Source organism: Megalobrama amblycephala, linkage group LG23 (genome assembly GCF_018812025.1).
Source record: "Megalobrama amblycephala isolate DHTTF-2021 linkage group LG23, ASM1881202v1, whole genome shotgun sequence".
NCBI lineage: Eukaryota > Metazoa > Chordata > Actinopteri > Cypriniformes > Xenocyprididae > Megalobrama > Megalobrama amblycephala.
In genome coordinates this window covers 15,445,816-15,462,826 of record NC_063066.1, presented here as the reverse complement: position 1 = coordinate 15,462,826, position 17,011 = coordinate 15,445,816, and the positions used below count along the sequence as shown (strand labels likewise).

At 37.6% G+C, this 17,011-nt stretch overlaps 1 protein-coding gene across 1 annotated transcript in view; it reads left to right on the top strand.

Moving 5' to 3' along the window:
• The window catches only part of fgfrl1b (fibroblast growth factor receptor like 1b), a 44,675-nt gene that overhangs the window by 11,897 nt on the left and 15,767 nt on the right, over positions 1-17,011 (top strand). The window contains exon 3 of the mRNA XM_048176517.1: positions 11,578-11,850. Coding sequence (XP_048032474.1) covers positions 11,578-11,850 — 273 coding nt within the window. The remainder of the gene's footprint in view (positions 1-11,577; positions 11,851-17,011) is intronic.

Sequence of the window (17,011 nt, the reverse complement as noted above, 5' to 3'; positions counted from 1 at the left end):
ACATTTAAAAAAAATCTTAGTGACCCAAAACTTTTGAACAGTAGTGTATATTTGAGGTTTGAACAATGCTTTAAAATAAAACAGGAATTTGAAAATGCAAAAATGACAACCACTTGGTGCTCAATTTTGTAATATGTACAGAATGTCACCAAGATTAAGACAAAGTGAGACAAAGCAGCCTGGGCTTTGCTGTGTTTAATTGAATTAATGGGTCACTGGATGATAGGCAGCTGCTCTGCATCCTCTTCAGGGCACAAAGAGCAGCACAAAACCCACAAGGAAGTCTGTGTGGAACCGCACACATGATGTCAGACTTCAGCAGTGCCTTATTGAGTTAGCTTGGCTCCAGAGGCAGCAGTTGGTCGAGTACAAAGTCTGGCTCAAGATCTGATTACACACAGTAGAGAGACAGCTGTGAGCAGTGGTGGTGACAGAACCACAACTCTGCATTCACATTACCAGAACAAAAAGTGAGGGAAGGTGTGAGTAAACCTGTTTACCTAGCCGTCCTGTGTTTGTGTCAGAGTAGGAGGCTCTGTGCAAACAGTGTCAGGCCTCAATCTCTGCCACTATCGCTTTCCCTGATAAAAGAGTCACATTCCATTGCCAAGACCAGCATTGCAGTGTTTGGTCTATCTGTCTCTATCATTGATCACATGCTGAGTTCTATAGCAGCTCTCCTCCCCTTTTCCAAGATATTCAACATAGAAGAAGATAAAGCAGCTGTCTAGATCACATGGCAGAGGTAGATCAAACTCTAGATGACCTGGCAGAAGCTGCCATCTGATTGGCTGCCAGTGCTATTTCTATTTTTTTACAGAAGAGCGTTGTGTGAGAACATCTAGATGCATTTTTAAAGACTTTTTTAAAGTCGTCTGTTTTGTTTGTTTTTTTAATTATTTGGTAACACTTTACTATAAGGTTCAATTCATTAAAGGGATAGTTCACCCAAAAATGAAAATTGTCATCACTTATTCACCCTCATGTTGTTCTAAACCTTTCTTATGTACTGTTTTCTATATTTTGAGAATTTTGTCCATAAAGTGAAAGTCAGTGGGGTAAAATTTAGTCTGTATGCCCCCCCCCCCTTTTTTTGTGTTCCACAGAAGAAAGAAAGTCAGAACGACATGAGTAAATTATGTCAGAATTTTAATTTTTGAGTGTTAACATGCATTATGTAAGGAATAATTGCAGACGGGCAGTTGAATTCTTAGAAAATAATGCACACTCGAGGTGGTAATGCAGCCACGACGCGAAGCAGGTTTCTATAAGGAACACGGGTCCCACTATATATAATGTGGCCCTAACTACAATGTATTTACATTTAAATTAATAATTTGATACAATGGACTTATTGTGTACATACATGTTTTTACACTGTACTTATATTTTAAAAACACCTGCATGTAATTACATTTGTAATTAATTTCTGTAATTACATTTATAATTACACTGTTGACCCATCCCTTACACCTTACCCCTACCCTTAAACCTACCCATACCACCAAAGCTGTCCCTAACCTTACCCGTATCCCACCTCAATAGCTGCAAAAGTGATTTGCAATTCAATATGAACCCAATAAGTACATTGTACTTATTTTTTGATGTAAGTACAAAGTAGTTAAGGCCACTTAATATAAAGTGGGACCGGAACACGTATTCAAGACATTTGTCAGGTTTTTGTCCTTAAAACACTCTTGTGTGTGGGACTAATTTCTTACTCATCTCATCCCAAGCCTCCTTTGCTAATTCCAAAACGTCATTTCAGAGCCTTGATAGCAGAATAATACCGTTGATACAGTTATTAATGCAGTTGAGAGAGAGAGAGAGAGAATGTGTATATGTGAATTAGCCTACGTTACCTGATCTGTGCGTCTCTAACAGCAGCAGTGTCTCTACTAATAGCGAAACTATAAGTTTATCTCAAGAACCGCACTGTTATTACCTCGCTGGTAAGTCATGTATCTTAAGTTGCTAAACTATTTGATTAATACGTCAGAGCAGTGCTGACCAAACATCTGAGCGAGTGTGTGTGTGTGTCTGTATGATACAGTACGTGTGTATGTTAGAAAGATAGAGAGAGAGAGCGCACAAGAACTTTCAGGACACAATAAAACATATTTTGTGGCAAAAACCATGACAATAATTTGTCGTTTTCATCCTATTGTTTACTATATTTATTTGCTTGGTCAGTTTGTCATTGTGGGTTTTGTTTCTTTTGCGTTTGTAGGCTGTAAGGACCTATTGAGATTAGTGAAATCATTTGGCAATGTGATATCAAACTGCAATGCGGTCGAGACCTGCTAGAACTACTTTAGCCGTGCGTTTCCCTGAAAATAATTGCACACCTTAGAACGTTGATCAACCAATCAGATTCGAGCATTCAACAGCCCCGTAGTATAATATATATTACTATATTAATCAAATGAAAAATAAAAACAATATCATATTAAAAATGTGAAAAAAACAATATATTTAAATGATCAGTAATTCATCTTATTTGTTCATACTATATTAACTCATTTATACAATTTGAAATGTTGAAAATATATTAGCATATGTACACTTCTGTTCAAAAGTTTGGGGTCAGGGGTCACTTAATACATTTATTGATCAAATAAATGCTGTCTTGGTGTACATATGAGACTTCCTTTAAAAGCAGTAAAGAATCTTACTGATCCAAACGTTTGAACGCAAGTGTAGATATTGTATAACATTAGCCTAGATTAAATGCTGTAAAAGCATTGTTCATTTTTAATTCTTTGTGACTAATGCATTAACTAATGTTAACAACTTGAACTTTATTATAAAGTTCTATCAGCATATGTGTTCCCTGGGAATCAAACTCATGACTTTAATGTTAGTAGCACCAAGTTAAGCTACAGGAACTAAAATGCTGTTACATGTTTTGTTCAATTCCTTCTAAAAAAAAAAATGAATATGCGGTCATAAGCTATGTTGAGCAGATTTGTAACAGCGGCAGGTGATTTACAGCTAAATTAATCACCCGGAACACTGACAGAAATGTGCAGCACAGGCTCTTGCTCTCAATATGGGCTGGACTGTTTTGGATGTTGTGTACACGTCCTTTGGCAGCACCAGTTAGTTAGCTGGCTGCCATGCCTGGACGGTTCACCCAAGTCTTCAGTGTTACTCCTGCACCTTCTTCTCTTACACACTGCACTCTCTTTCCATCTCTCTCGGCCTTTGATGGTCATGTCACTTCCTCCATTCTAATCATTTATCCATGCAGCATGCTGTCAAGGTCCGTTTGAAGCTCTTCTTGTGACACCAGTGATGTTCATCTAAAGATGTGGAGGCTTCCCAGGCTTCAAAGTTCACTGCGGTCTGTAAGACCTGTTCATAAATCCTTTGAGAAATCGAAAAACCATATCAAGATGTCTGAGACAAAACGGGCCAGGAAGAAGTGCATGCTTGGTAGCTGGCAATCCGTACATTTAGGATTTCTTTTTGACAGTAAATATTTAAGTATTTAAAGCAGAACTAAGTAACTTTTTTTACCTTCATAAATAGTTTTCTAAGTCCTTACGATGGTTAATTGCACTTAACAGCACTTGCAAGTTGAGCTTCGCCGACCCGACACAATCTCGCCTCATGTTCACGTTCACGTGAGAGTGACAAAATGCTTTACAGTAATTCAAAAACAATTTGTATATTATGACTTGATAAGACAATTTCGAAAATTACCCACCTCCATCGAGATTTCTTGTACTGTATTTGCAAAACTAGTGCGCTGGTGAGCGTTGTAGTCGTTGTAGTCCAGAGCTGCGCTTGGAGTATTTACGACAGTGTGATTCACTGAAGGAACCTCTATAGGGAGCTTCGCAAATCTTACTGAGTTCTGCTTTAAAGATATAGACAATAATTAGCCAAGTGATTCATGCAATTGTGGTAATTTATTGTAATAAATGTGTATGAACTTCATGGAGCATCAATCCATTGATCTTGTCCTCAACAATGTCTTGAATGCTGAGGGTGTTTCCTGGGAGGTCTGTCAAAAATGCATTGCATGCAATGCCTGCACATGGACGCAAGATGATGTCTTTCTGTTTTTCTTTGTTTCTGTTTTTGTTTTGCTCTCATTTTCTTTGTCTAGAGTCTATAGTTTGACATGAACATTAAGGTTGCTAAGATAAATCTGTAGGCACTAAAATATTTTGCAGCCACAAATATAGGGTGAAAGAGTTTGGTTTTAATTAGGTGTAACTATTTTTAGCAGTATTTTTCAGTATAATGAAATATAACTATATTTAGTAGATCTCAACTCTGTCCTTTTTTGTTTGTTTAATTTTGTTTGCTTGCTTGTTGAAATGCATTCTCAGACTGTCTAAATCATGAAAGGGAAACACTTTAGTATAGGGAACACATATTCACTATTAACTATGAATTTTCCCTCAAACTCCTGATTTACTGCTTATTAATAGTTAAGTTAGTTGTTAAGTTTAGGTATTGGGTAGGATTAAGAATGTAGAATAAGGTCATGTAGAACAAGACATTAAAGGTGCCATTAAATGTTTTTTTACAAGATGTAATATAAGTCTAAGGTGTCCCCTGAATGTGTCTGTGAAGTTTCAGCTCAAAATACCCCATAGATTTTAACTGCCTGTTTTGGGGCATCATTAGAAATGCACAGATTCAGGCTGCGGCCCCTTTAATTGCTCGCGCTCTCCGCCCCCTCCCGAGCTCTCGACTCTATCATTGCATAAACAAAGTTCACACAGCTAATATAACCCTCAAAATGGATCTTTACAAAGTGTTCATCATGCATGCTGCATGCATACATCGGATTATGTGAGTATTGTATTTATTTGGATGTTTACATTTGATTCTGAATGAGTTTGAGGCTGTGCTCCGTGGCTAACGGCTAATGCTACACTGTTGGAGAGATTTATAAAGAATGAAGTTGTGTTTATGAATTATACAGACTGCAAGTGTTTAAAAATGAAAATAACGACGGCTCTTGTCTCCGTGAATACAGTAAGAAATGATGGTAACTTTAACCACATTTAACAGTACATTAGCAACATGCTAACGAAACATTTAGAAAGACAGTTTACAAATATCACTAAAAATATCATGTTATCATGGATCATGTCAGTTATTATTGCTCCATCTGCCATTTTTCGCTATTGTCCTTGCTTGCTTACCTAGTCTGTTGATTCAGCTGTGCACATCCAGACGTTAATACTGGCTGCCCTTGTGTAATGCCTTGAACATGGGCTGGCATATGCAAATATTGGGGGCGTACATATTAATGATCCAGACTGTTACGTAACAGTCTGTGTTATGTTGAGATTCGCCTGTTCTTCGGAGGTCTTTTAAACAAATGAGATTTATATAAGAAGGAGGAAACAATGGAGTTTGAGACTCACTGTATGTCATTTCCATGTACTGAACTCTTGTTATTATCTTAACTATGCCAAGGTAAATTCAATTTTTAATTCTAGGGCACCTTTAATGTGTGCTTAATAAGTACTAATAAATAGTAATAGTAATATGCATGCTATTAAGCAACTACTTAAAATGCCCTAAAATAAAGTGTTACCCATGAAAGAAATATCTGATGCTAAGAATTTAGCCAAAACAGTATACCGTTCAGAAGTTTGAGATTGATAATATTTTATAATATTTTTGAATTATTTTATGCTCACCAAGGCTGAATTTATTTGATCAAAAATACCATCTTCAGCGTCACATGATCATCCAAATATGCTTATTTGGTGTTCAAGAAACATTTATTATTATTATTATAAGTTTATTTCTTGATTTTATTGAATAGAAATTTCAAAATAACAGCATTTATTTAGAAAAGAAATCTGTTGTAACACTTTAAATGTCTTTACTGTCACTTTTTAATGCATCGTTGCTGCATAAAAGTATTAATTTAAAAAATCTTACTGATCCCAAACTTTACTGAGGTCAACTAGTTTATCCAGGTTTTAAAAAAAATAAATAAATAAAAATAGTAAGCTTTAATATTGTTTTTTTTAACTGTGGCGCAGGTGCTACAAATGGATTGGTTATAACATTTTATGGTATATTTTTATTTTTATTTATTTTTTTACATTTTACGAATCCTTACCTCAACCTAAAATACTTCATTCTCTGCCTAAACGTCTACCTTTGCTGTAGACCCTGATTCTCAGCACACAGTGATGTTATTTCCAACTCAGATAGGAGATTTCTTTTGCCACCCTGTCTGCCATCAGCTTCAACCAGACATGTTTTTGTTGTATGGGACGTGTGTGTGGCCCCTGTCATCTTTTGTTCTTTTCCACTGTTATGGGCAATATTTGTCTGTCAGCACATATGACGCTTCTCTCTGCCTCACATCAAAGCTTTTCGGTCAGCTTAGACACAGCTCTGTGACAAATAGGTAAGTTTGCAATGGAAGGAAGCAATTTGAATTGACAATCACAAGCTTTCTTTCCTTGAGTCTCTCTGAGTCACATCTTTTTTTCTAACACATTCCTCATCATGTGTGTGATGCATGCCATGTGTAAAGCGTGGCCTGTTAATAGAAAGGGAATGAGCTACTTCAGCTTGTGCTCTATGGTATCCACTTTGTTGTTTTAATATTCTTAAGCAAACACTCTTACCCTCTTCTTTTTTCTATTCATTCAGCCACCAGATTAATAAGATCTATCTCACATGGTCTGAGCAATGCCCCTTATCTCTTCTCCGCTAGTGAAAAGATCCTTTGTTTGTTCAAGGAGCCCTCCAATTACATGAAATATTCATTATAAACGCACAACTGTTTTCCTTTCAAATGCCTCTCAAAAGTTTATTAACCCACCAATTTTTTTATACACTTACATTTGTGAATTAAGTGCATGATTCATTTAACATAGACCTCTCCAGCTGTGATGTTCATTTCCACCTTTTTTCTGCTCTATTTCCAGAGAGGAATTTTTCTGTCATTCTCGGCCCTTCTCAGTCTAACATTCTGGAATTTACTGTAATTTAATTCCAGCACCAAAACAACCTTTTCTTTTCCCTCCCACCTTTTCTCGTGGCACTTTCCTGGATGGCAACCAGCAACTTCAGGTGAAAACACTTCACTCCAGCAGAAAGACTGAAAAAATATAGAGAAAAAAGTACATTTAGGGCAAGTGTCATTTTTCAATTTATAATCTTGGTGGTTCTCAAAGCAGCTGCTAGAGCAGCAACAGGATGTGACAGTACCAGGCATGAATGAGAGGTGCCTTCCAACGTACACACACGCCAGTGCGAAGGAAATGGAAAGCAAGTGCTCATGGGAGTCTTCACAAGCTGCTAGGAAGGGATGAAAAGGACCTTGTGCATGCAAGGAAAGAAATTCCCCATAAAATTCTTGTGCCTAACTTCCCCCCTCATAACATCTTTGTGGGACATGGTGTATTAGGAGCTGAAGAAAAAATATTTTCTTCATGTCAGAATTTTTTTTTTTTTTTTTGCCCGTGACATTTTTGGCAGTGTTGACTTTGCGCTTCTTGTGCCCTAATGGCAGCAAAGGAACATTTTAGTCTGCAGGGCACATGAATCTGCTCTTCTATCAAAAGACTCAAGTCTTTTATAAGGATATGCAAGACTAGTGAACTAAACGATACTGCTGTTAGTCGACATTGAAAATCACTGTCACGTTAATGTTGCATAATTTTAAAAATATTACAATATTTTGTGTATATCTGGAGGGGGAATCAAATGCGTTTGTTTTCTCTGTATTACGGTGGGTATAATAAGTTCACAAAAAATTAATAATAATAATATTGCAATTTATTTTATTAAATTATAAAAATTATCATTGCTAATACATTTATTAATATTGTTAATGCAATAATAATTATAAAAGCAAAATGCACCACAAAAATACAAATATTTATAGAAAAATATTAAATATTAATAAAATTAACATGATATAAAATATTACTTTTTCTATTTTATTATTTTATTATACTACATTTTATTAAAAAAAATATTATTATCATCATTATTATTATTTGATTTGCTAATACATTCATTAATATTGTTAATGTATTAATAATCATTAAAGAAAAATGCACCACAAAAACACAAATATTTATAGAAAAAAATAATAATAAATATAAAATATTAATAAAATATTTATATAAATAATACTTCTTTACTGTTTTATTATTTTTATTATACTAAATGTTACTTTTAAAATTCTTTATTAGTATTCATTGTTTTGTATTTTAGCAAAAAGCACCACATACACACACACACACACACATATACATACATATATATGTATATATATATATATATATATATATATATATATATATATATATATATATATATATATATATATATATATATATATATATATATTAGGGGTGGTACGATTCGCTGTAAAAAATCGAACCGTTCGGTTCTCCTTCCACGGTTCGGAACCGCGGTTCATCCCAAACCTGATGATGCATCTATAGTATGGATTTGACAGATGGATTCGGTTAATGTATGTTTCAGTCGATGGATATGCATTCTAGTTTCACAACACGTTACAAAAGTAATGATCAAAAGAACATGGACAAAACAGTCACTCATTGTAAAAAAAAATTTTCAATGACGTGCGGAAAGCTCTATGACCAGTCATTTACGCCGTCATCACCGGGTGTTGATAGCGTGTGAGCGCAGGTGAGACCTGAACATCTCATGTTGTTATCTGTGTTTAAACTAAACTCATTTAAACCTTGCCAATTTAAACATTCATCCGTAAGATGTGAAAGAGAACTTGCGCGCGCGCTGTGAGGAGATTTGTGTGTGTGTGTGTGCGCTCATCAAGCGCATACATGGAGAGCCGCGTCACAGCATGCAAATACTCTCTCTCAAATTCTCTTTAAAGTCTTGCACCCAAATGGACAAATTCACACAAAAATTATGTCAACATGCCAATCTTAGCGAGTATCCTAACAAACATAGCAGGTTATGTCTTAGGGGAAAAACGAGAAAGACAATGCATGTGTGTATCAGTATCAGTGTACTGGATCTTTGAATTATGTCTTAAAGGGACAACAGTCTAATATTCCTGTTCTATGTGGTTTTTAATGTTAATCAAACTACGAAGCATGAAGAAATCACTCTTGACTGAATAGCTTTTGTAACTTAAATAATGTTTCATCTTTATTTACCTATTCAAAGAAGTTTATATGCAGTGTTTTTATATTTGATTACTCAATTTCTGTACCTGAAAAACCTGTAAAGCATTTGTTTATTTTATTTGTATCTTAGCTCTCATGTATTTATTAGGGGCCAAGCACCGAAGGTGCGGAGGCACCTATTGTTATTGTTGGCGTTCTTTTTTTTTTTTATTATTATTCTTCTTCTTCTTCTTCCGCTCTTGAAGTCTATGACAGCCCATAGAATCGCTTGCAGGAAAGTTATGAAATTTGGCACACAGTTAGAGGACAGTCTGAACTATGCCCATAGCAAATTTGGAGTCTCTAACTCAATCCCTCTAGTGCCACCAGCTGTCCAAAGTTGCACTTATGTTTATGTTAATAACTTTTTAACCGTAAGGGCTAGAAACAAACATTTTTTCCCTGATTCCATGGCTCAAGACGAATCGATTGCACCCTATGACGTCATTTTCCGTCATGAAAATTTTTCCGCCATTTTGAATTTTCTGAAAAACCTATTTTTTCGAACTCCTCCTAGGCCGTTACTCCGATTTTCACGAAAATTGAACCAGATCATCTTCAGACCATGCCGACAAAAAGTTATGGAATTCAAGTTGATTCCTCAAACCGTTTTCGAAAAACACGCGAACAAATTGTACGTAGTGCTTGCGAAAATAGACATAAGGCTATATCTCGGCAACGCTTTATCGTATTCAGACCAAACTTGGTACCTGTCATCACAAGCATGACCTGAGGCAACAAGCAGCGTTTCGGCGCAGCGCCACCTAGTGGTGCGGAGATATGAAAAATTTATATTTTGCTTATAACTTCTGATGTGTTTGGCCAAAAATCATGAATTTGGTCTTGTTCGATTTGGGGCACCATATCGGACATTTTGGCTGTCGGCCATTTTGAATTTTGTGCTAAAATGCTGTATTTTATAAACACAGTAGCGTATCGTTATGAAACTTGGTATGGGTCATCAGCACAATGCCCTGAAGGAGCCTAAGAAGTTTCGGACCAGCGCCACCTTGTGGTCAAAAGTTATAACAAAATGTACAAAAATGCTAATAACTTTTGACTATATTAACCGATTGGAATGAAACTGGTCTCAGTAGATTCCGTGGGTCATGCTGAGAACATAGATATCAAATAGTTAGCTGAACTTCCTGTCCGCTGTATTGTTTTTCTTTAAAAACCTACTTTTACAAACTCCTCCTAGACTGTTGCTCCGATTTTCACCAAAATCGAACCGTATCATCTTCAGACCATGCCGACAAAAAAGTTATGGATTTCAAGTCGATAAGTCAAACCGTTTTCGTATACCGGAGCAATGAATTTGAGGCATGATGCAAAAACGACTCTTGAAGCTGTATCTCTGCAATGCTTTATCATATTCAGATCAAACTTGGTACGTGTCATCACAAGCATGACCTGAGGCATCATAGAGTGTTTCGGCGCAGCGCCACCTACTGGAGTGGAGATATGAAAAATGGCTTTTTTTGCATCTGACTTCTGATGGGTTTGACCAAAATTCATAAATTTGGTATGGGTCATCAGGACAATGCCCTGAAGGAGCCTGAGAAGTTTCGGACCAGCGCCACCTTGTGGTCAAAAGTTATAACAAAATTGACAAAAATGCTAATAACTTTTTTTTCTAATTGCTCACTGCTGCTGTTGGTCTGATGCTCCCAGCCATGTTGGCTGGCTTCTTGTGCCGTTTTTGTGCTTGGCCCCGTAATTGCTGCTTGCAGCTATATTTTGTGCTGTTTCTTGTAGTTAGATTATTTGTTTTTATTTTCTTTATCTTTATTTGACAGTTGTCGTATTTTTTACGGAACATAGCACATACCGAACTGTACCGAAACCGTGACATTAAAACCGTGATGCAAACCGAACCGTGAGAAATCCGAACCGTCCCACCCCTAATATAAATAAAATGGTTAGTTCCTATCCTTGATTCTGATTGGTCAATAGCTGTGTTTTATTCACGTTAAACGGTTCTGTGTATCACTACATAACACCCTTAGCAACCACTCTTAGCAACGTAAACTGTTTGTTCTCAGTTGATATTGTTCATTGAAGCTTACTGTATTATGTAGAAGAGTGTTGTGAGAAAGAGATTGAGTGAGCGAGTTTATTACCTGCATACAGATTTAGCAATTTCCTTCAGGTCAGTCCTATGTTCATAATAAAAAAATCTGTTTAAATGTCTGATGTATTATCTTGTCCTTTTAACAGTTAAGGGGTTTTTCCATGACTGACAGCCCTAGTCAATTCACGATACAGTACAGCCTCTCGTACCTTATTGCTTATATATATATACACATATACACACACACACAAATAAAAAAAACAATTATGTGCATTTTTGCACAGGTTATTGTTTGATATGTAAATTGGACATTGACAAGACATTGTTTTTTTGCACCAGGTCCTCCATGGGTGAGTCGTAAGGTAGAGGACAGACAGACTGCAAAACTGGGCCGCACAATTCGTCTTCCATGCCCTGTAGAGGGTGACCCCCCTCCGCTGGTCCTGTGGGTGAAGGATGGGCGGAACGTGAATCCAGGCTGGAGCCGCTACAAGGTTCTGAAGCAGAGTCTGAAGATCAAAGAAGTGGAACTAGAGGATGCCGGAAAATACATCTGCCGCGTCACCAATGGATTTGGCAGCCTCGCCCTCAACTTCACACTCATTGTAATTGGTAAAGACTGCCTCCCACGCCATACACCACAACCCTTTATATCTCAGTTCTTTATACTTTTGCACACCCAGAGCATTTGTAGGCCACATCAATCATACAGGCTTAATCAAAACCTGCACCATTGCACATGCACTACTGTTTGAGGTAGTTTTTTAAGGGGATAGTGCCCCAGCTAGACAGATGGCATCTCAAAACAGCAGATCTAAAGCATAAGTTTTCAACTGAAATCAAAAAAAGAGCAGGGGAACTTTTTAGATGCCCTTGCAAAAAGCTAATTGTGGCATAGGAAGGCAGTAGGGCTAATATAAAGCTGCTCCCAAATCATATTTGACAAAACTGACGTGACTGGCAAGGTACTTTAAAGCAAGCATGGTTTCATGTACATAACATTAACTGAAAAAGCACAAGAGAGCATTGTACTGATGGAAATTTATGACTTGTTAGCATTTGTTGGAGCATATGGCACTGATGCCGTTTTGCATTATCAAATCTCGAGAACAAAGGATGGCTTCATGTCGTCCGTCACACAATACCTGCAGTTGTTTATATAGGCCGTAATTTAATACCATGTTCGTACTTTTACCCGGGCAGTGGAGACTTTTTTTTCCACTAGAACCTGACAGGCAAGGAAATTAATACACACTTTCTTGGATGGATGGAAGGAGAAAGAAAATGAGGTGTAGAGACATGTAGCTGTTGTGAGACTGTTTGGAGCAATGGGGGGTTTGTGCTGGACTGTTGCAGCTTGGAGCGTGTGGTTCTCCTGATGACTGCTGAGGGACTGTGGGGTAGGCATTTCCAGCCAAAACATTCTGTACAGGGAGAGGAGACAGAGATGACCTGCCGCCTTCTTTGCCATAAATCTGAACTGGTCCGGTGAAGTTGAGAGGCCTTGAGGACCCAGAAGCCCTCGGCTCTTCCTGTATGGCTTGCCATGTTTGGGGAGGCAACTAGTTTGCGGATGTAAAGCGTGATTATTCTGCTGAGCGAGGCAGCTGCTTAATTGGCCAAGCCAGTGATTTCAGGTTCCCTCCCCTTGATGTCTTTGCTCTGGGCCTCCTGTATGGGGAGTGATGGCGGCCTGCTGTTTTCCTGTTTCGTCCCCGAGAGCACTGTGGAACTCAGAGTTATGGTGCATTGGACTGCTTCACTCCCTTTGGAATATAGTTGGAGAGTTTACTGAAGTCATTAACTGCAATGACCAACAGCCCCGAACAAAAGACCCTTTAGACCCTCCTGTTGCAGTGTTTGAGTGTTTAAAGCTGTGAATTTTGCTGGGGGGAATGCCACTATTAATTAACTGAAAACTGGTTAAGGAGCACCATTGTTTTTCAGTAAAGATTAGTGGACATTGCCGCCGAAGAGTTAAAGGTATAATTCACCCAAAAAAAATTATTTATAATTCACCCTCATGTTGTTTCTAACCTGTATGACTTTCTTTTTTCTGTGGAACACAAAAGAAGATATTTGTTGCCTCTACAATGAAAGTCAGTGAAGTCAAAACTGTATAGACAAAAGTTTCATTTTTCAAAATGTCTTCTTTTGTGTTCCACAGAAGAAAGTCATACAGGTTTGGAACAACGTGAAGGTTTCATTTTTAAAAAATAAAAAATAAAAAGCATCTCTTTAACTAGGTCTTTTTAAGCAAAATACTAGGGCTGCCCTCGACTAAAGATTTTTCTAGTCGACCAGTAGTCGTTCATTTAAGCCATTAGTCGACTAATCGCGCATTTATATTAATAAGCCATGAATCATAATAATGAGCCTTTAATCTTATGTATACATAGCCTAATCAGTGCTCAAACACATGCATAAAGCTTGCCACAGTGCACCGGCAAACGTAACGATTATGAATGTGTCGTGAAAAAACAGCAAGGAGACTGTCTAAACATTTTAATAATTTATTGATAATGTTTTCTGTGTTTTCGGCTGCAGAGATTAAGTCAACAATGCTGACTCATCTCTCATCTCCGCAGTAGTGGACGCGCCTATATGCAAGTTTCATATGGATTACATAATCTGAGAATATTTATTTTCCATTTGAATTGGCTCGTTTAAAAGTAGACATTCCAAGCTATAGATATATTTCTTGTGTCTGTGAGGAAAGCAGCCTATACGATGAGTTTCGGTTCATGCTTGTTACGAGCTCAAGTTCACAGAGACCGAGATCAGAAAACGCATCCTGATTGCTTTCATTGTTTTACAAAAGCACAACGTTTTGCTGTTATTGTGAGTTTACAGAAATAAAAGTAGACCCTTTACATTTTTGCATTACTCTTATCTATGACCAAAAATGACGGAGTATTTTAAGTTAAGTGCAGTGATCACACCGGCGCCTCCATGTCATGCAGTAAACACGCTCTCCACACAAACACTTGGATATGCGCCAAATAATAGCGCACATTTATCTATAGGCAAACATTAAAGAGAATGGACTAAAGTTGCGACTTACATGTTTCAAGTGATAAGCCATATTTGAGGTCGATAAATGATAGGTGAATGTTTGGATTTCCTGCAGTTAATGATCTGTGCCTCTAGGACTGCGTGACCTCGCCACTTCCTGTGGAGATTTTTTTTCTGCGACTAACCGATTAATAAAATCTTGGTCGACCAAGCCTCTTCAAGTTGACTAACGGTTAGTCGACTATTAGGGGGCAGCCCTACAAAATACATTTTTGCTATTTATTGATCTGTTGTGTGCTGTTGTCTAGGACATAAATGAGAATTAATTAATTGGTTACTGCACATAGTTACATCATTACTACTCTCCTCAGAAAGTGATGTGCATGTAAATGTCAATGTATATAATAAAACTGAATAATAAGGAATGATAAAAATAATAACAAAGAGAGGTTTTGCCAATTTTACAAAACAAATTTGAGAGCACAGCAAATTACAAAATTTCCCCTAACAGGTGCTTTTACAGATATCCTTCTGTGAAGCAGCTACTTAATGTAGATTAATGTACACCAAAAACACAACAGGGGAAACTCCAGCCAGGGCTGATGGTATCAAGACTGAGGAATTTAGTGACATTTAATAGCACCTGTTGTCATCATCAGAGCGGGTCTAATCTGCACCAGGATTTGCCCTCACGGCAAGCACGGGCCAAATTGTGCCCTCATATTTTAATGTGTGTGCAATCTATACCCCACTTATTTCCTCCTGAAAGTGTAATTTTAGCTTTTAGTTGATATTGTGCCCCTATCAAACCAGGCAGCTGATGGCTTGGTGTAATCAGTTGGCTATAAACCTAAACTGAGGTAACGGCTATAATTTAAGCCTTCAGTTTTTCCTGACCACAGTCACCGAAAAGTCTTTGTGCTTTTCACATGCGTAAATAGAAACACATTTTTTTTTTTCAAAATCATGTCTGCGTTTGTACATGAGAATAACAGCTCAAGTTTTAAATATAGACGGAGATTAGCACAGCTTTACAGCTTTAAGGCATTTTAATAGGATCGTTAACTTGCTCTCCAATGTTCCTCACATATTCAGTACTTTTTTTGCAATCTGGCACAGCAAACTCTGGGAATATGGGTTTGTAAGAATGGCATATTGGGTCTTAAAGGTCAGAGTAAAGGTGTTGTTTACCAGAGAGTGTTGAAGAAATGCTTCACCATCATCTCACGCCGACCATTCCCACGTTCACTGATGTGTCGTGGAGTTAAATCAGTCTCCGTGTCATAAAGTGCTATACTTTAAAATGTCCCACAGCACCTGGGCCTCTCCCTCTTTCCTCCGTGGTGGTCCCAGACCCTGCACCCCTGCTGTTTCTAAAGAGCACCACACACTGCCAGCATTGTTTTCTCCCACTGCTGCTTTGCAGGAGTCCAGGGCGCGAGATGAGGCTTTTCTCCACAACCTAATTGTCTATATTGTGAGAACTGTGTTTATTGTGTCTATATTGTGTTTACATTTATGTTGGATGTATGAATTTAAAGATCGTAAGTTTGCCTCCAACAGTAACAGACTCTACACACAATTACACTGTTGTAGAGTCCTGGTTCCCTGGCATTGGCTCCCTCTTGTCTGCATCTCTCACTTATATCGTATAGGAGGCCATACTGTGTACGGACACAGCGGGGAGAGACTGTGGCTTCTACTCAGACGGTGGTTTGGGCTGCCTGTTTTATAAGGGGACTGGTGGAGAGCTTCCAGCAGTGGCCTTTTGTTCTTTGTTTGCAGGCCACGGGTTACATGTGTTGCAGTTTAGCCAGCGTCCTCCTCACCTAAATGGATAATTGTATCAAAATTACACTTGTAAGCCAACCCAAGACTGAGGAGGGACATGGTAGGTGGGATAAGGGAGGGGCAGCAGGTTTGGACAGCATGGATATGCCTTCCAGTCTTTGGGTCATGCCACCTTGACCAGGTTTGGCTTGAGTGGGAATCACAGCACTGACGTTCATTCATTCGAGATCTGGTAAACTACACAAGCTATTTTCCATTCCAGTAGACATGCGTTTACTCGTTTGCCATGGCTGGCCTGAGAGCAGAACGGCCTCACTGCTGCAGTATTTATGTTTAGTCTGATATACACCTATTTTCCATGACGGCTCCTCTTTTGGGAAATGCTTCTCTCCTATTTAAACATTCCAAGGGGGAAGAAACATGGACTGGGTCATTTTATAAAATGGACTCTTCTTCCAGTTAAATATTCTGATTATTTTAAATTGTAATATTTCACAATATTAATATATATATTACAGATATTAATATATTACAGACTCCAAACTTTTGAATAGTGTAGAGAATTTTATTGTGTACAACTCAGAACTTTGGACTCCACTATAGGTGGAGATAATCTAAAAAAAAAAAGTTTTATTTAAGTACAGGAATGATTAAATGTGATCAATATTATAATATACAAATTTTATTATATTAACATTAAATAAGCAGAAACCATTTCCTAATTATCTCCTTTTTTTTCCTTCTTTTTTTCTGTCCTACTGCTGCTGCTAAAGTTACAGACTGTTTTTTCTCAATTATGCTTCTCACTTCCCCGCCTGAACTCACTCTTATATGCCATTGCAAACTCTGTATGTCTCTCTCTGTTCAGCTTAATTTCATGTGAGTCCAGACTGGTTTCAATTCCATCAAGCATCCTTTCATCTTCTCTTTTTTCAACGATGTCTTTTCTTCTGCTACTCACAAGCAT